At 49.0% G+C, this 19,684-nt stretch overlaps 4 protein-coding genes across 4 annotated transcripts; 2 read left to right on the top strand and 2 right to left on the bottom strand.

Moving 5' to 3' along the window:
- Positions 1-583: 583 nt before the first annotated feature.
- BKA55DRAFT_685354 (uncharacterized protein) lies at positions 584-4,507 on the top strand (the record flags this gene model as incomplete). Its single annotated transcript, XM_046198779.1, has 6 exons — positions 584-1,576; positions 1,624-1,916; positions 2,699-3,241; positions 3,288-3,476; positions 3,528-3,802; positions 3,849-4,507. The coding sequence occupies 6 exons, from the start codon at positions 584-586 to the stop codon at positions 4,505-4,507; spliced, it is 2,952 nt and encodes a 983-aa protein (XP_046053606.1).
- Positions 4,508-7,119: 2,612 nt separating this feature from the next.
- On the bottom strand, positions 7,120-8,580 carry BKA55DRAFT_502841 (uncharacterized protein; the record flags this gene model as incomplete). Its single annotated transcript, XM_046186960.1, has 2 exons — positions 7,120-7,352; positions 7,449-8,580. 2 exons carry the CDS (start codon positions 8,578-8,580, stop codon positions 7,120-7,122), a joined length of 1,365 nt encoding a protein of 454 aa, XP_046053605.1.
- Positions 8,581-10,882: 2,302 nt separating this feature from the next.
- On the bottom strand, positions 10,883-11,599 carry BKA55DRAFT_557200 (uncharacterized protein). Its single transcript, XM_046191777.1, has one exon. It carries the CDS (start codon positions 11,515-11,517, stop codon positions 11,032-11,034), a length of 486 nt encoding a protein of 161 aa, XP_046053604.1. The 5' UTR covers positions 11,518-11,599; the 3' UTR covers positions 10,883-11,031.
- Positions 11,600-17,964: 6,365 nt separating this feature from the next.
- On the top strand, positions 17,965-19,029 carry BKA55DRAFT_534830 (uncharacterized protein; the record flags this gene model as incomplete). The annotated part of the gene is made up of 1 exon (XM_046189634.1): positions 17,965-19,029. The coding sequence occupies one exon, from the start codon at positions 17,965-17,967 to the stop codon at positions 19,027-19,029; it is 1,065 nt and encodes a 354-aa protein (XP_046053603.1).
- Positions 19,030-19,684: the final 655 nt, after the last annotated feature.

The following is a 19,684-nucleotide window of genomic DNA, read 5'->3' as shown; positions in this document are numbered from 1 at the left end:
TTTTTTATTAAAAAAAAAATTATATCTAAGAAATGATTCCGTTACTGTCATTATGGGCATTGTTATCTGATTCATGCCAGGCAGTTATCTCAATGTAAGTCAGGATGTTGACTGGTGCCGCTCACAGCCTTCTATCCAGGCCAAAAACAAAGGGTGTAATGCATATCCTCTTATCCTACATAATATCTTAAAAGTATAGAAGCAAGAGAGAATTTGATTATGGCCTGGTAACGATTGAGGAGGAACCAGTTGCCCAGCTGATGTACACCGCTTAAACATCGGCAGTTTGGACTTTACCTACAGATCTCCAGTCAATGACCCCTGCTTCTCATTTCATCAAGAACAATAGACGGCGGTAACACGAATTGATAAATCACAGAAAGGCCACGCATTAACTACAAGCTGGTAAGCCATCGACCTAACCAGTACCGTTTCCCATATTGTATATAAATTTCAACAACCTTAGCTTTACTGGCCTCTTGCCAACCCCCCGAATCAATCATTCTTGCAAGTTTACCACTTAGAGATCAAGAACGGATTCCATCCAGTCACGTCAAGATTGGGAACTCCCGCTGCTGGGGAAATGGGTTCAACTGGCAAGGTTGCTCTGCCAGAGCACTGGACAGAGTTGAGCGCAGCCAGAGTGCACAGACAACAATGTGCCGACGAAGTGGATGCCATCAAGAAGACGTGTTTATCAGAATGCGAAAAAGCAAACGTGGTGGAATGCGAAAAATGTTTCCCCAAAGTCCTCGACAGGATGCGTGCTCGATATTGCGATGCTGAAGGCAGAGAGTGGTTCTCAGAGCGAAGAGCATTTCTGAATGAACTGGACGTCATGTTTACCGATGTTAGAGATCACAAGAAGATCGACCTCAAGTCAATCGAAGACAGTATTGCATCGGAAAAAGAGGCATGGTACCGCTGGGTGCTACGCATGTACCCGCAGTTCCTCTCAGTAGGAGACGGCGGGGCAGACCAAGACGAACTGAGAGCAATGCTAGACGACCCGGTTAAGCGCTGGGAAGAGCTTACTGAGAGGATATGGGAGGGTGTTGGCAAGCCAGCCAACTGGGAAGCCGATGTGGACTCCCTTACCGATCAGATTACAGTCGCCAAAAACGATGCAGCATCATTGAAACAGATCTATATCAACTTCTTCTTCAAAGATCCACAAACGGGTGAGGTGGTGGAAAATGCGCAGCAATACCTAGAAGCGTATGCGGCCAGCGACACAATGTCCATCGAGCAAGTCATTGACCGGATTTCACAAGATCACAAAGCGAGCCTTACGACGGAACCGCAACGTGATCATCACAAAAACCGACTGGATGAGCTGCGTCGAGCAAAGATGGCGTTTGAGCAGAACAGGCTACAGAATAAGACTCGAGCCCAAGCAAGCCAAACGCCTGCTGTTTCCCAGGACCTATACAGCCTACCGCCATGTGCGGTTTGTGCAGATACAGTGGACCCTAAGAATGTTCTCTCGTGCTCTGTCTGCCAAGCACTTGCTCATATGGGTGGCCAAAGGGAATTAACAGTATGGTGCTCGGATGATTGCTTCAACAAGGGTGCTGTGAGTGTTGCAATATTCTTCAGACTGGATGAATCTAACCTGAGCAGGGCGATCACAATGAAATGGAGCACGACTGCGAGAGCGGAGATAGATGTGTGCAGTACGAGGACGAAGACATCGAAATGCAGGACTGGACTAGCAACGCAGTGGCGTGCGGAGAATGCATCGATCAAAAGAGGGATACTATATACTGCTCCATTGGATGTGCAGCATCCAATCTCGCAAGGCATAGACACGAAAAACATGGACTCAAGACGGCTGCCTATGAGATTAAGAAGCTGGCAGTACCGTTATGGGATGTTGTGGACAAGACTCTGAAGGAGGCAAACCCGGGACTGAAGTATACGGTGGTTGAATGAGGTGTAGATGTATTAGTTCTGTCAAGACGACGGTTGGTGTATTATTATTTGGGTGTTAGTATAGGTTTCGTTCTGGCGTCTCAGAGAAAGGGTCTGGGCAAGATATCAATTAAATTACCAGTGTATTCATAACTCTCGAGCGCTATCTTATCTCTTCTATTCTATTGCCCGGGAGAATCGTTTGAGATTCTACGTTCCTACTGGCTGTATATATATGTGCTTACTTGATGTTGACAATACATGTCAGCTGTCTTGTGTGGGTCATAAGATCCGAGAGCTGTCGGCGATTGAGCATGATTCGGTTCCTCATTACCCCGGCGCAAGTCACGACTCTCGCTTTCACATTGTCGCATGAGGCATCTTAGGCTGTTTCTCCTTCTTTCTTTCATTGTTCAATCGCTGGACTCGTATGTCTTTCAATTGATCAATTCAACATTAAACCGCTACCAATCGACATCTCGCACAAATGCCGAGCGAGTCGCCATCAACTGAGACTTGTCCAGTTCGCAAGAGGGTCTCAACAGCCTGTGAAGCCTGTCGCGCTACAAAGATAAAATGCCAACCGAGTGAGCAGCCTGGAGTCTGTCGCAAGTAAGACCTCTCAATCGGAGATGCGTTTACAGACCATGATCTGACGTGGAAAGGTGTCTGGAGTCCAAGAAAGAATGTATATCGCGAACAGGCCCGCGAACACGCAGACGAAGAACAAAATAGTAGGAAATATTCTGTCGCATTGGGGAATCGGGCTGATAACTTCATACAGCGCGATAGAAACTCACCAACCACCGCCTCCGCCACCACCAGCGCCATCAAAGACTTTTACCATTGACTTTGAAGTTCCAACACAATCAGACGTCGATGAGAACTTTGACAACCTTCGCGACTCACATGCGCAGTTCATAGACTCGATATTTCCATCAGATCCAGACACGGATCTCAGTAGCTTCGAAGACTCACCTCTCACGGGCTTTCCTACACCATCTTCGTCTCACACACATTCGATACAGTCTCTTCATGCAAAACCCCAGTTCAACCTTGACTCTGCGGAGTCGCTGTTAGTTTCATTTCGGGGGATGTTGGTTCATTATCCTGTTATTGTGTTGAAGCCTGATGAGACGGTGGCCAGTCTTGCTGCTACGAAGCCTTTTGTTTTGTTGGCGATATTGGCTGCAGCATCTGGATCGCGCACTTTGCAGGGACATACGCTCTATGACGATGAATTCCGAAAAGTGTTGGGCCTCAAGTTTGTGGCAAGCGGTGAGAGGAGCATGGAATTGCTACAAGGGGTTCTCATCTATTGCGCTTGGTTAGAATCAGCCCTGAACCGATTGGCATGTTGTTAACATTCACAGGTACCCATTTCACCTAAGACCCAAGAACAGACAAGCCTTCCAATATTACCGTATGGCTTGTGATCTGTTAAACGACCTTGATCTTGACCAAGAAATGCCTAATCTTGAGCACACGATACCGGGCGATATGAGCAGTATGCAACTCGACAGACTACGGGCGTATCTGGCATATCACTACGCCGTGTCAAAGTACGTTCTCCTCAAAATACACCAGCACCAACTTACTCACAGTTTGGACAGCTTCCTCTGCACTTGGAAGAAGATAGATCTTCTCATGCCTCAGTGGACGCCCTGGACCACAACGTGCTGCGAACTACTTCACCGCCATGCGGAAGTTGATGGTGATGTGTCACTGAGCTACCTTGTTCGACTTGCAAATATGACGACCACGGCGAATAATTCGATACGAGATAATGATCCACAGGTGAACCAGCAGGTTCAACTTATGCTGTTGGGACTCGAGACGCAGCACAGGGAGATGAAAGAGATCATGGTACCACATCTCTCTCGTTCAGGTAAGCCATCATTATTGCAGTGCCACCATTTTCTAACGTTATCTAGCACCTGTGAAACTCGCACATCTGTTCTTCGACGTCTTTTTGCAAGGTGGTGCCATCTTCTACCTCACACGCACCAACACAAGAAAACCTCATTTCATCCACCCATCATCAGCTCGTCTCACACGTTGCGTGAATAACACCCGCGCCCTGTTCGACTACCTCCTCAATCTCAACAACTTCCAATATTTCACAAGCATTGATTGGACAAAGTTCATCCTCTCCGTAATCCTCGCTGTGCGACTCTCTTTCCCCATATCTGATGTTCCAGACTGGGATCATACTTGGGCACGCTCACAGTTACGGTTTGACGAATTTCTCGAGTCCATGTGTGACGGACCGGAGGATCTCACACCGTCGAGTAAACGTGTCGACGTACTCTCCGCAAGTCGTGTGATACTGCGTGTTGTGAAAGCAAAGTACGACAGACGCATTGCTATGCTCACAGCACCGAGTCTGACTTCAAAGGGCGTGGGACACCAAGGATGTCCCATGTTCGATAAAGATATGCAGCCATACATCTCGGCGTGGGACACAGACTTTGACATGAATTCCGCAATGCTTACACCGAGTCTGAGTATCGATGGGCAGCAAACTATGTACCATGATCTATGGGCGACTATGACCATGGGTTGGGCAAATGATGGCTCGGTGGACTCGTAGAGCTAGTGGAGTCTCTGTCTTTTGTATATCTACCGCCAATGGGTGCAATATCTCAACTATCCTCAAACAGTTGGCGTTGTCAACATCGAGCTTGAACACGACTACCCTGGTAAACATGTGACAGATGCTTCATTCACGTAGTAAGCAATCTCATAGCTACAGTTTCAGTTTCATTCTAGGTAATTTGCATACCCGATCCCTGGGTTCATCGACTACTACAGAGTACTGCAACTCCATTTCCACTGTCACCACCGTCGTCCCAAGTTTATCACACCCGCATGAGCATCCCCCTCACATATACCTACATAAACACCAGAAGCAGATTATCTGATCAACCTCTCAACTTACACCCTACCCACCGGATCATCTCCGCCTCTTCTCTCATCCAATAACCTCAGACCACACAATCTCTGTGCCTCTGCAGGCGTCTCAACATAGAAATCACCCATTCCCACCCCCTGTCCCTCGCCCACACACCCCCTTGCTACCGGTTATTCCCACATGACAACCTCCCTTGTCACACTGCATCTCTCCCCCTTGCCAATTTCCGCGCCCGTCTCGCCCGCCCGTCGAGGGCTCGGCCCGCGAACCTGGGTAAGCTATATTGTTATGTAGTAGAGTGTAACCCATCTACAGGCTGTAAACAGAGACAGATGCATATTGGCAAACACCATCCTTTGGGGGCTCCCGTCACCGGTTCCCGAGGGTGCGTAGCACGAGCACGAGCATCTACACAGGCACAAGCGCCTCGGTCTGTGTGCGAATCGCCGAGTGCAGCGAGTGCAGCACCACACGAAGCGCGTACTCAGATACACGGCCTACTTTAACTTGCATCTGTCAAGCCACACAATGCTACCTTACCCTGTCAGCATTCGTATGCGTGGAAGTCTCAGAGCCATTGGGTAAATAACCCGGCTCATCGAGATGGATATGCCTCACCGGTGATGGTGGTTGATACTCAGATGATCAAAACTCTAGGACTTAAGCATATACAAGTTGCATTTCTTGATCCTGGACGAGGATATCGTCGGCTTCAGTTTCGATGCACCATGTTCTTAAGGGTAGTAGTTACAACGCCAAGCTGACTGGGTAGGTATTGAGATTGAAGGTGCAATTCAAGCGCTGACAAACCAACAATCCCGTGATGATGAGGCTAATGGTATGAGAATGCCCCGAAAGATTTATCAATACTTTGTGACAAGGACGGGGATCAGACAATTCAGATCTAGACTCATTGATGTGGCAGGTCAGGGCAAATTGGTCAAAGAACGAGGGAACAGAATGTCATTTACATGCACAGAGACACAAAGGCTAAAAACAAACAAACAACTGAAACTTGTACTCTATCACTAATAACCGCCTACCGACCGAAGGTAGGCATCTGTAGCCGTGTTGTTGAGACAACAACATTTACCAGAAGAAAGCCTGTAATCCGCCGTGATATGCTTCATCCACCTTAATGAAGATGTAAAAGGCTGTGCTTGCTAATGCATGCCCCAACTCGCGTGAAAGCCCAAATTCCGATGCGCGGAAAAGAAAGAAAGAAATAGAAAAGAAACGCCCGATTCCTACGCCTGACGCGGTGCCTATATGGATATATCGCGTTAAGCCCAGTCCCTTCCCAATGTTCCATTCAATGCTGTCCTCCCCTTCCAAATGCGACATTTGAATGAGCTCTGATTCAACAGCAACAGATAAGCTAAAGTATGCCTTGTGTCGTTGCCCAAGTCTGACCAAGATAACCATCAAGAAGGACTTCAAACGCCAGTTTCCGTTGTGATGGATCAAATAAATGAACTCCTCCATGCCGATGCGGTTTGCTGGAAATGCCCAGGGGTGATATCTTGGTATGCGTGTGTGTGTTGAGTCCTTGATCTCGTGTAGCCGTCCAATCCCATGCTCCAATCCTTCTGAATGCAAACGCGGGACGACCGCTCCAGTTTCTTCCATGCTCCAGGAATCCTGATCCATCCTTACCTTGTCCCAAATAAACTCCCAGCGTTGATATGAACCAAATGAATCTCAATAACCCGCGCTTCCTTGAACCCCGTTCTTTCATGCAAAAACACTCTCCCTTGTGACTCGCCACATCTCAACTCCTGACCATCATTCTTCTTTGCTAGTCTCAGCAATATTTCGTCGTGCTCTACTCTCTTTGTTTTGCTGCTTTTCTCTTCTTCTGGTTTTGTACCGTAAAGTTATAGATCGCGCCTCAGTTGCAGTTGCCAATTGTATGGAGAGAAAACAGGGTGCGGCCAAGTCGAAGGTTGTAGCTCGAGTTTGTGGCTTAAACTCGAACTATGAGATCCAGGCGAACAGTGCACTAAGTTTAATCAGATCAAGATTGACTGATACTTGGTATCTGTCGGCTTTGAACCATATCCACGCCCAGCCTAGCCATCCACAAGACGACTGTGAATTGAAGAAGCACTCCCAACTGCGAGGAATCAAAACGCCGTATATAAACGATGAAAATAAATGGGTGTTCGTAAAAATGGGGAATCATTGAGCAAAATGAAAGAAAACATAAATAAGCAGCGCATGACAGGTAGAGTCACACAGGATACCGAAGCAGGTGGACTATAATCGTCGACCATAGTCGAGCAGGTTGTTTAATTTCCCAGCATGTAAGCCGAACCGAAGGCTGATGATGGAGCATGGCCACCATGAGGCGATGGCGTAGCATGGTTATTGAACACAGGAACAGGCCAGGCTTGAGGTGTGAAACCACCAAAAGAGCCAGCGGGACTGGGGTTCATCGGGGCGGCTCCATGGAAGGGACCTCGGCCGTTTCCAAGCATTGGTTGGGGAAGACCAGGAGGTGGTCCAGGAGCTGGTCGGTTAGCTGACCCGAAAGCATTCACAGAACCAGCAAGGTTGCCGTTCATTCCACCCAGTGCACCCGGGTTTGCATGAGCAGGGTTCTGACCAGCTCGCACACCAAGGGGGTTCTTCGAGAAGCTGAGTCGAATTCCACCCTTATTGCTGTTGGACAAAAGTTTCCCGTAGAGTTCGGTCAATGCCTTCGAAGCGAATGGAATGTCTTCGAATTCGACAAAGCACATAGGCCCATTTCCTTTCGTGCGAAAACAAAGACGCTTGTAGCCCCGCTGCTTGGAGAAGAGAGTCTTGAGCTCCTCTTCCGCCGTATCCATGGGAAGGTTACCAACATACAGAGTATTGCAGGGCGGATTCTGATCAGCTGTATTGGCGTGTGGATAGTTCATGCGTCCGAATGGTGATTGGTTTGGAGCCTGGTATCCAAAAGCACCCTTGCCTGAGGGAGACATAGGCCCAGACTGTGCTGACAATCCGCTTCCATACTGAGGTAGAGATGAAGGAGCGGAAGGTGGCATGTTGGTGTTGAGTGAAAGAGCAGTCAACCCATTGATAGGGACAGTAGGGGCTGTGGCCCTGCGCGGTGCATTGACGTATGAAAGTGCATCATCAACAAGGTTGGGTGTATCATAATTATCGTCAAAAGAATCATTGGCGATGAGGCTCTTCCCTGTCACCCTGCCAGGCTCCGTCAGGTGATTGCCGATGGGAGATTGTGAGGAGAAAATCCTTTGCAAGTTGGCCTCAGTCTGAGGAAGCTCGTGTCCAGGGTAAACATTGGTTGTTTGAGGGGAGATGCTCTCCAGTGGTTGAAAGACCCCGTTGTGAACAGGTTCTGCCGGCTGTTGGTGCGTGACAGGGGGGTCGTCGCCGAGAATTTCGACTATCATCTTTTCACCGGAAGTGTTCGAGCACCCATCCAGCAGCCTTTTGGCATCCTGGGCGCCTGCCATTGTTCGGAATTTTAGCAATGCTGTAAGATAGCCCTGATCTGTAGATTTTTCCACAGGAAGCAGTTCGACTTCAACAAGTTCTTGCGACCAAACCAGCATGAACCGCAGTGACTCCTTGGAGGTCTCTAGTGGCAGGCGCCGAATGAAGACGGGAACCGTGGGGGGAGATGAGGAGCCTATCGGCGCCGGTGCGTATCTGTGGATATCGCGCGAGATCTGGGTATGAGTATATGGTGGTGGCATATGCCGAAAGTTAGGAGCGAGAAAACTAGGTGTAGCCATGGCTGAAAATGTTGCGGCAGATGCAACAGTACTTGTGGTGTTGGATAGCGTTGTCGTCGCAGCAGAGGGGCTGACTGAAGTAGTGGATGGAGGCGGCAAAGGACTTGCGCGATAGGAAAGATTGGCTGTTGGAGATGCTATCCTTGCTGGATCGGATGGTGGTGCGCTTCGATCAATGTTCATTGCCCACTGTTCAGTTGCATAAGTTGGAACAAGACCTAATTCGCCGGGGAAATATGATTTGGGGTTAAGCGAATGCGACGATCGAGGAGATCTGGGAGTTCAAGGTTGTCGTGATCGCGTTCGTCGTGGATACAGGCGCAGTCGCGGGCGCAATCGCAAAGTTGAGGATGAACGGTGTTGTCAAATTTTGAGAGATGAGTGACAACCTAGTAAGGGCGACTGGTTTGAGGGGGATCGCAAGCTGGCGCAATCCGCCTTTACAGAGTAGTGAGGATCGAGATAAACAGTTGCGCGTCGATAAGTGACAGCGATGATTGACTCGAATGATCAAGCCGTATGCAATTGGGCCTGACGGTCGCTATAATCAAGACAAGAATGATGTGTCGTCTGTACGTGCGATGTCGCGTTAGCAAGATGATGTATAGAATGCGCTGAGAAAATGACGTGAAAAGGAGTGCGACAGGCAGACTGTCGCAGTGAGCAGAGCAGGCAGGTGTGTGGTGCAAGTTGCAATGAATGTTGCGTGGATTGGGGAGGGGGGCCGTTGTGGTTAATGTAGGGGGGCGCCAGAAACTCTCCATACCCCAGCCGCAGGACATGGCTACCTACCTTAGGTAGGGGAGAAACGGTAGCGGTAGCGGTAGTGTCTGTAGCGAGAAGATGGTGGGAAGGATTGGAAATGCTTGGTAGATTTGGGGCTGCGTGGGAGGTATGGGTGTCCCGAAGACCAGACTGGTATGTGACGGAGATGCGCTGGGGTGAGGGAACACGGGATTGTACCTTGGTGCCTGAATCAAGCGAGCGAGCTTTAAACACCTTGTGTAAGAGGAGCCAAGGGAATGGAGACCAAGCCAGAGAGTGTGACTCGGTGGGTAGCAGCAGAGTGACGGGACAGGCGGAATACCCCTAAAAGCTCAGATAACACCCAAGAGTGGTACGGATACTGATGCCAGTAGTTACTTATCCTGGGCTCCCAAAGATTGAATAGAGAATGAAACAACAACCCTGCGAAAACTTGCAAGTGTGTGTGCGGATAGAGGGATGATGTTGGGAATGAAGAGGAGAAACGGGGAAATGAAGTGGATAGTTTGGAAGAAGGACACGGGAGATGGACGGAGAGGGGGTACGAAGACCGTGTGATATCATTAACCACCTTACCTTAGTAAAGTAACTCACTTATTGTAAGAGAGATACAGATGATGTGTAGGTAGGTAGTGGAGATAGGTGAGAACTTAGAGGGTAACAACGGCAGCGAGAATCGCAACGTGCGGCGCGGGCGTAAGGTAAGGTGGTGGTGGAGGTAAGCTGGTAGGGTAAGGAAAGGTTGGTCGGTAGCTAGAGGTGAGAATCTATCGCATGTCCTGGTAATTCCTCAGCTAGGCCAAGGTACAGTAAGGTCGGTTTCTTTCTGACGCTCGGTCCAAGCACTGCTGATCGATTTGGTATCTTGCTTGGGCTGGGCTGGGCTGCTTCGGCTGCTTCCAAGTCTTTGGTTCACTGGAGTAAATTGGATCCGTCCCTGTCCTTGTTGCTGCTCCAGGGCGCGCTGAACGCTTTGCATGTGTTTGGGTGGACACGGCCTTTGCTAGCGAGTATCGTGTCCGGGGATCAGGTCCGGGGATCAAGGGGCTCAGGAAAGCTTGGACTAAAGTGGAATGGTTGAAAAATAGAGTGGTTTTCCGCTTAGCTTCGACGATGCTATTGTTGATTCATACACCTGAGAAAATGTTGATGAGTAGAAAGCTATTAAAGAAGCCCCAGGGTTAAATACGGAAGATGGCGCCGGTCGCCTTTATATTTGATATCCAAGGATCGAAATGCGTCTCTTCCAGCTCCGGCAGTGGTGCCCTGGACTCGGTGTTGTATGTATGCGGTTGACCGATGCAGTGCAGTCGAAGCTGTTTCAGCCGCGATTGAGACTCGATGTGCCTGAGATGGTTCGAATGTCAGATTAGCCATTTGAGGTCCAAGCGGTCATCTGTATCATTACGTACCTACACAGTCAGTTGCTTCCAGGTAATTCGCAGGCAAACCAGTCCGTCCGTACTATGAATGAAGAGGGGTAGAAATGCACTTTGAGAGGTCAAGGAGGGTCTCGGATTTTTAATAGACGGGCTCAAAGGGAAGCGAAAGTTTATTTATTTATGAAGCAACCTTGGACCTTACACGACCAAAGCCTCCCCCAGTACGGAGTACTACTCGGCAGTACAGAACTTGACGCACACAGATAATTTAACAACTTATTTTCTGTCCGACCCGAATTAAAACTCACTTTACTTTAAATTCTAACCACAGACCTCCCCCAGACTGGATGCAGATACGTTGACGCAAAGTTTGTATGTGTGCATCAGCAAGAAGGTGAGAAGAGACTCTGGTAGAGTGGGAACTGATTTGTTGGACCAGGAGGTGAGTGAATGTGAGTGACTGAGTGGGGTGTGTACGCAATTCTTTTGGCGTCAATCGTTTATTCGTCTCTGGGCTATCGTACCAATCGGAGCACGATCGCATGGGGTGATGCAAAGTCAAAACAAAAGAAAGTCTGTCTACCTGAAGGTTAGCGTAATCCGGCGCCATCTGGCGAATGAATGACTTCTTCTGAGGTTGAAAGTGGTGGATGCTAAAGATGGAGGTCGACGCTAACATTTCACAACCAGCATCAAAGAAGCAAAATGCCGACCAGACAAACAAGGAGGAGGGGGAGAGGAGGGGGAAATGCGCCAAACCAAAGACGAGCCAGACAAGTAAAACATACATCAGCGAGGGGCAGGTGATGTGATGTAATGTAATGTTGGGAATACAGTAGGTATCCAAAGGTCAACAAAGCAAATTCAAACATTGATCCCCATCAGAGGCAGCTATAGAAGACGTATTCAGTGTCGCACATGATCCTAGTGGCTAAACGCAATAACATTACGGGCCGGTATCTGTCATTTCACGCCGCGTCGCTACCGTTCGATTGCATCCAAGGCTGGCAATTATCCAATGGAGATGGCAGATTGATTGGAGTTTGTAGATTGGATGGTTGCTAAGCCTGCAAGTCAAGCGCCCTTGAATGGAGAGATCTAAGATCAAACAAGGTCATCAAGATCGAAGTCTGTCATAGAACCCATCTGGGCAATCCCTTCCTACCCAAACCAGCGAACAACGTCGTCAACAGTGCAGTACTTTCCATCTCGTCTTGTTTCCCCCGGCGGCTCCTACCAATCTTACATACGTGCAGCAGAACAAAGAACAGAGAGCGGGGAAAGATCTTGCTTGGCCATCCACAACTCGCTCATGCAGAATTAATTACCAGGCTGCGACTTCCTCACCCTCCTCGGCAACTGAATCGCCGAATGATATCTCGGCAAGCGGGGACATGGAAAGTAAGCTTCCTGCTGAATTGGTGGATTTACGATCACGATGATGACAGAGTTGGCACGTAGTGTAGTGTAGGTATGAAGCTTTTCACGTCACGTACATCATAACATTAGTATTTACATCATTTTGCTCTTATTACAAAACCAAACCAATGGACTTGGTAAGAGTGTTCTTTACTACAGCACAAGCTTATCGTCAGCTACTTCCATACCAATGAGATCATTCGCAACCGCGCCTCAGCCTGAAACTGAAGGGTCCAAACGCAAACTCAGACTTTAATTCAACCCTCCCATGGACACAAACAAGATCATCAGGGCCATAATCACCCCAGTTTGGCTTTCGCAGAGCTGTTGTCATCATTTGTCCGTATTATCGTCGTTGCACAGAACCCAAACTCGGGCTTGCGACTTTGTTTACTTTTCGTTACCTTGTGGGCGGCATACAAGCAGCCACAGTAACACTGCCTGCGAGCTCAACTGGGTGTGGTTAAAGTTCGTCTGCATCTCAAATGGACTGTAACCTCGTGCTGCTGCAAACGCAACCTGGCTCTTGCCTGGATGTTTGTGGCAAGACGACGTTGACACGACAGCCAGGGAGGGGAACACTGCTTCCTTCCAAGAAGACACTCTAATGATGCGAAACCAGGGAACTCTGACCGAAGCATGAAAAACACGTCGGCCCGTTGAGCTATCAGCACGCAAATAAAAGCCATCCAAAGTGCGCCCTCTACGTACCGAGTGCCTCTGGGGCGTGTTGTCCCGACAGGAGCCACGTCTACCCCCCATTTTCGAGGTGCCCGTCGAGAACATTTTGGACCCTCTAGCGAGTCCCCAGTCCTGTCAACCTCCCACCTCAGTTACAACTAAACCACCCAGGGCTGTGGCCGCGGGCGGGAGGGGTACACAGCCGGTGAGCCAGCCATGCAGCAATTGTTAACAGGGGTAAAACAGGCCCCTCCCCTACCTCCTCCCCTGGCCCTGTTAATCAACCAAGATCCCCTGTCGCTTGAAGCTTTCTTCTTGCCGTGTTTGTCATCTTACTGTCCACTGGCGAGCACGGTCTGGGTGAAGAGGATGCATCTCTCACCAGTTTCATGGTGTCGATAAAAGTCAATGCGCTCGTCAGCGCAGACTAAACAGTATATAGAGGACAAAGCAATGGCGGGCCTCGGAGTCTTGTGCTTCCGGAATTCGAGGTTTGTCCATGTGGTTGTGCAAAATGAGAGGACTCACTTGGTGTGACTCTGTCAATCTGGTTCATGGTCAAGCAGGTGCATGGATGACCATGGCCATGTTTCTGATACACCCACAGGTGCCGTGCGGGAAACCTAACTTTCCACTTATATCGTTATCAAGCTCAAGATTGAGTGACACGGCAGAACAGCCTTGGAAGTAAGACACCACTGCCAGTATCCCGCCTGCATATAACTGCTGGGAATAGACGCAAGAACGACCTGACTTTCCAGATTATTGGGCTCCGGATCGATCGAACGGCCCGCTTGCATCCACAGGCCTAATAATTGGCCCCCACCGCGGACATACAGCTTGGGGAATTGGAACTGAGATATGCGCTAGTCAAGGCCAGTTTTGACGATTAGGTGAAACTGCAACAGCTGCACAGTTTCAAGCTTCACGGAAACATACATACTTGGGAGCTCAAGACCAGGGGGCTTGTCAACGGAAACCAGGCATCCTATGAGTGGGGTCATGGCTTGAACTCTGCAGTGTACATCAGGAATGGCTCCGCTTGGTTCCAATGCCTGGATATCCTTCTCGTCCCGGCGATGTTTCATCCCTTCTTAAAGTCGTACAGACCCAGCCACAGATAACCGACACTATGAATTAAGAGACGGATCTTAGAATTCGTTCAGGAATCACCTCGACAGTCCTTGGAACCTTGACAATGATGAATCCAGCTACACCTAGCTCAGCTTCTAGTCGAGTTCTGAATTGACCAAATAGCAGAACCTTTGTCCTACAAGGCTCTCGTGCCTCCTTGGATGAGCACCATGAGACTTCCGACAGCAACAGCCCTTTCAAAGAAGGGCATCCCTTCTTCTCCCTTGATCGGTAGCATGCCTTCCTCGCACCCATATCACTTTTTTCAGCCACCAAAAAGGCACGGCCCCTGGAGGATACCCGTTCCAGAACCGAAGCCCACTCCACCTCAGCCTCCTCATTCCCTTTAAGGATGTGAAAGCTGAGACTCAAGCTACTGGATGACCTCATAGTCCTCCACGTATCGTAACTCTACCGTTACATTCGATATTTGGAAGCATTCTCATTCTCATCCTTCACTATTATTTTGAGCCGGATCCTCCAAAGGCTGTGCGGAGAATGCAGGGAGGATGCAATGACACCGTCAATGAATCGTCATTTTGAGTTATTCCTGATGAAAGTACGGAGAGGCATCAAAGCATATTCAATTGATACTGGCATATTCATTCCAGGACCCCATCTATCAATGATTCAGCGTGCTGGCACTTACCACAAATCTCAGTTCAGTGGATGATAATTATCTTTCGCCAGAAGGGAAGGTGTGTCAAACCTCACTTACTCTTGTTACAAATGGCCAAACAAACCGTACATAGGTAGTTCACTTCCAAAGTCGCCTGGGGTCATCTATCTCACCAATGATGGTACACACGCTTTTTTTTCATCAATAGAGAGGAAAACACAACAAATGTAACAATCTCTTTCTCCGTTGCCGAGACTGAGTCATAGGCTTATCGCCTGCCAAAACCAAGGTTATGGTGTTGTCGCAGATCTATTGCCCGGCGTGAGGATGCTATGTACACCTTAAAACTTGAAGGTTGACGTTCCTGGACAACGACCCTGGGTCGCATCGTCCTCCAGCCCAATTGGGTCATCAATACTAGATCCCGATTGGGCTTTTGCCAACCCATACCTTCAGAAAAGCTTGGGGAACAGGACGTTTTGCACCCCTACGTTTGGTATCTTATTGGTTTGGACAGAGGTGTGTGTGATCAGACCTCGTGGTGGTATCGCATAGCGTCTTACCAGTCATCGTACTGATGACGGATATGAGGAATCTTGGAGACTGAATAAGCGCCTTGTTGGGAAAATCAATGTGAATTTTCAGCAGCTTATTGCTGAGTTCCAAATTTGCAAAGGCGGGTTTCACGTTGCGTCGAGGGTTGCCCACAACTCTTCCAGGCATACGCCGCCAACAATCCAGCCGCACATACGGGGATCTCTTACTAATTTCGCTTGTTTGGGGCGCCATCACATCTCAGATAGGTACAATCGTGCACGTTGGGGCGATCCCCATTGAACGATTTGTCCATTGCTACCCACGCAGGAAACCAACATGTGGTCTAACGGTACCACGTGAATGACGGATTGCGGCTGAGTGCAACATTCTCAGGCACAAATTCAGGGTCTTGGTATAAAAATTGCCAAACGCATACGCTCACCGAACGAGTTGGCCATTCAACAGAACCCAGCCATTGATCTGAAGTCGAAGATATTGCTAGCTACGTACCGCAACACGAGGTTATTGCAGCATAGAAAGGAAAGCTTAGATTGCTTCTCGTTGAGTTGCTATCCGCAGGTCATTGACTTTGACCGTCGTGTGGAGGGAACCACCCTGCTTTGTTCGATATGACAGGGATCCCCCTGGCGTGGCATTTAACGCCAACAGTCCAGCCCAATTTACAGGCCCGCGCCCTAGTCCGTGATCGAGGTCACCGAGGCATGAGCGTGCCAGGCCCGGCATGTTGGACATCGGAACTGGTGCGTCTAAAGCCCGTCACATCCCGGTGAACCCCTCGCTAGATGCCTGGTAAGAATGAATGATGCAAGGCCCTTCGAGGCTCAAGCAAAGTCACGACTACCATTTCGAGAGGCCGCAGCCAGTCTGAAAACTTGGTTTTCTTGACCACAGGCGGATAATCTCGGGTCTGGCTTCACCATCAGATGAGACCACAACGCAGTCAAGTTATGCACTGCGTGCTGATGGGTGACGCGCCCTGGTGTCGACGTTGGGTTCCATCAATTCTAGACGAAATGATCGACGGTGTCGGTAACCGTCGATACTCATGTGACACATTCAAATCTTCTCTCCCTTCTCGAGACAGACTAGAGTCCTAGCAGCCACTGTCTAAGTCGTTGGGTGGATAATCTTGTTCACACTAACGTTGAACCCTTGCCTTGAGACAAGGAGATAACTACAGAGCCACCTATGACGAGGGAAGACGATCCTCTGCGCGACTACGTGAAATACTCCGAAAGCAAGGGATAGCTGTTGGTTCAACGCGAACTTCCATTTTTCTCACCCCTGCGTTTTCTGTTCGACTTTTCTGCTGTGCTCGTTTCAGTTGCTGACATGGTTTTGGCAAACAAAACAACTGTCATTGTTTCAGCATCGGGTCGTCAGTACTCCACGGCCTCTGAAGCCAGAAGAGTCAGAACAACCAAGTTGGCAAAAATGATGCTTGGAACAACGGGGATGAAAGCTTACACCCAATAATTCTGCCCCAGCATAGACTAACAGACAATTTGCAGACGTGCAGCTCGAGGTTCCTGGGCTAGACGATGACAACCACACCCTCCCAAATCGACCGCCTACATTGAGCAATCTTGAAGGTGATCAATTTCATCATCCGCACGATCATATATGATGACGAAGATGACTGCCAAATCTCTTGTATAAGATCAACGGTCGCCTGACCAGCAATAATTTGCCTATTTGCCGACTTGGCATTCATGCCGGGTGTTTCAATGGATAAATGGCCATAGAAAGGGCAAGTTATCAATCAGCACATCAAAGTTCTCAGCATCTTCTGCGAAGTTCTGAAACTACACAGCCTCAATATGCAAATATTGTTGCCACCTTGGGGCTTACGGCTGTCTCGAATATAGATTGTTCATCTAGTCTTTCTCAAGCAGAGCGGTTCTGCCGGGCCTTCGAATCACAAGGAAAAGCCCATAGCGAAATGTCGTTTATACCACAACCAGTTGCATACCAGGGCTACTGGGCTCTAATGAATGCCGATTTTCATTCGTGGATCTCGGCAATGTAGCCTCTTGTTGAGATTTGTGTGTAGAAACTCATGTCTACTCTGTCGTCCGAAAATAATCAAGCGCCTGGCTGAGACTGCTAACCTCCGAACAACCATGGGCACCCGAGAGGTGAACGGGGAACATGGCGATGTGCACCAGAACCTTAGCACTTCTTCAGTGAATACTGAAGGAAGTTCTCCAGCTTTGTGTTCTTCAACCCCAGAATTTGTTTGTGCATTGATGTCCCCATCACTGTCATGAACTGCGTTACATTACAACAGTAAATGCAAGAAGCAGGGATTCATTGCCATTGGGGGCCTTATTTATACCAAGCAATTCTTGTGCCGCATTCTTCTCCTCTCTTGGTCTTGTCCTCTTCATCTTCATCTTGGTCTCCGGATTTCAAAGCGTCGGCATCATCAACAACTTCTGGAGTGGATAGCCAATACCTACCAAGCTCGAGACGACCCGCTAAAGCTAATTTATCGGGCCTTCAAGGAACAACACGATACGATAGGCAGATTAAAAGGTGAGATTGGGCTGGACCCTGCAAAAAAGGGCTCAGACTCCACACGGGAGATATTTTTGGTCAAACGGCTTTTGGTTTGATAGCTGAGCAGTTGAAGCTGAAGCTGGGGCTAATTTGTTTGGGTTGACAGGTCAGCAAATCCTTTTTCAATAATCGCAATCACTATCATACCGTGTTTGTTTCGTCCATCACTCTATACTTACAGAGACAGTACACCATTTGCCGAGACCATTTCAACTCTTTTCACAGCAAAGATCCTACCTACCCTAGTACATACAACAGTCAGCTATGGAGCCCACCAACGATATCAAGGGCCTCATCCGCCAGTCACCGCCCGTTGATGTGTCTAAGCCCTACGATGCCACAACTCTCAAGGGCAAGACTATCGTCATCACCGGTGGTGCTAATGGTCTTGGCTCTCACATGGTTCGCGAATGGGCATCCCATGGTGCAAATATCATCATCGGCGATGTCGCTGACGCAGCGGGCGAGCAGCTCGTAGCTCAACTTGCAGCTCAGTATCCTGACTCGGCCTTTGCCTTCCATCATTGCGATGTCACCGACTGGGAATCACAGGTCAGTCTCTTTGAGACGGCTGTTCACGTCAGCCCTCATGGAGGCATCGATATTGTCGTTCCCAACGCGGGCATCATCCTTCCCGACGTCTCCATCCAATTCGAAGAGCCTGTTCTCAAGAATGGACGTCTCCCAAAGCCCAACACGGCTCAGTTTGATGTCAACATCACGGGTGCTGCCTACACCACTCACCTCGCCATGTACTGGCTCCCTCAGAATGGATCTTCCCCGCGAGATCGTTGCCTGCTTCTCGTCGGCTCGCTTGCATCTCTGTGCCCTTTCCCAACTCAAACCATGTACACGATGAGCAAGCATGCTATACTTGGTCTCTTCCGCACTCTTCGTGCTACGTCGTTCCGGAGTGGCGTTCGTGTCAACATGATCACTCCCTACTATGTCTCCAAGTCCAACATGCTCAAGCTCCCCATCGAAGCAGCCTTCCTCTCAGGCACAGCAGGCGGGGCAATGATCGAGGATGTTATTGATGCTGCCACTCGCCTCATAGCTGATGAAGAGATTGCGGGTCGTGCGCTCTGTGTAGGTCCCAAGCTCAAGTCCGCTGGTGTGGAGGGTGTGGAGGACGTGGATGCTCTCATGGCTGTCCAGGACTCTGAGAACAACGGTCAAGGGCGCGCTGTGTGGGAGTGTTACGCTGATGACTATGACAACGTCGATGCGTTTGTGAAACGCTTCATCCTACTTCTGAACGCCGCTGAGAGAGTCAAGGGGTGGTTTGGTATCTTCACTGACATTTGGGGCATGCTGCGACGCAAGTGAGCGGCAGCCGAGGATCGTCAACGATCCAGTGTGGTCACCTTGGGTGTCAGTTTCATGAATAGTTTTGCGGTTGGATTGGGATCAATCTTTGGAGCCACGTCATAGTCAAGGGTTGGTTACACACGAGATCGTACATGCAGACCAGTACCAAGTCATGAGGATAACATGAGACGTGTCATACTGGATAACAGGAACATGGGCATTAATGTACACAAATAACAAGTCAAATGATGTATTGTGATGATAAGATAAGATCTCGTATATATGACGAGTTGTAGCCTCAAGGCACGAATGTCGTTGGATAAGTTGAGGTGATCTGAACACGCGGCTCGTCACAGCTTCATGCAGTGATTTTTAGGAGATGGTGGCACAAGGGATGGCGGGTGAATGTTGTGTGACATGTCACGATAAATTCGTGGCCAAACTTCACGACGACTGCAATGCAAAGTCAAGCTTAGTCAGTGATACTCGAAAACTCGGAAGATAGTTCACGTGGTGCTGCCACACAGCTTGAAGAGAAGTTCCGAGATGCGAGTGACCCAGGGGGAAGGAAATAGATTGGGCACAAACTAAAAGTCATCCTTGTCATATCAGAATTGAAGCTGATAAATGCATGCATTTGCATAGCTCATGCTGCTTCATTCTCGTGACTTGG

This window comes from Fusarium redolens, assembly GCF_020744475.1.
Source record: "Fusarium redolens strain MPI-CAGE-AT-0023 chromosome Unknown BKA55scaffold_3, whole genome shotgun sequence".
NCBI classification, from domain to species: Eukaryota; Fungi; Ascomycota; class Sordariomycetes; order Hypocreales; family Nectriaceae; genus Fusarium; species Fusarium redolens.
Note: the sequence above shows the minus strand (reverse complement) of the source record. Positions and strands in the feature narration are given on the sequence as shown.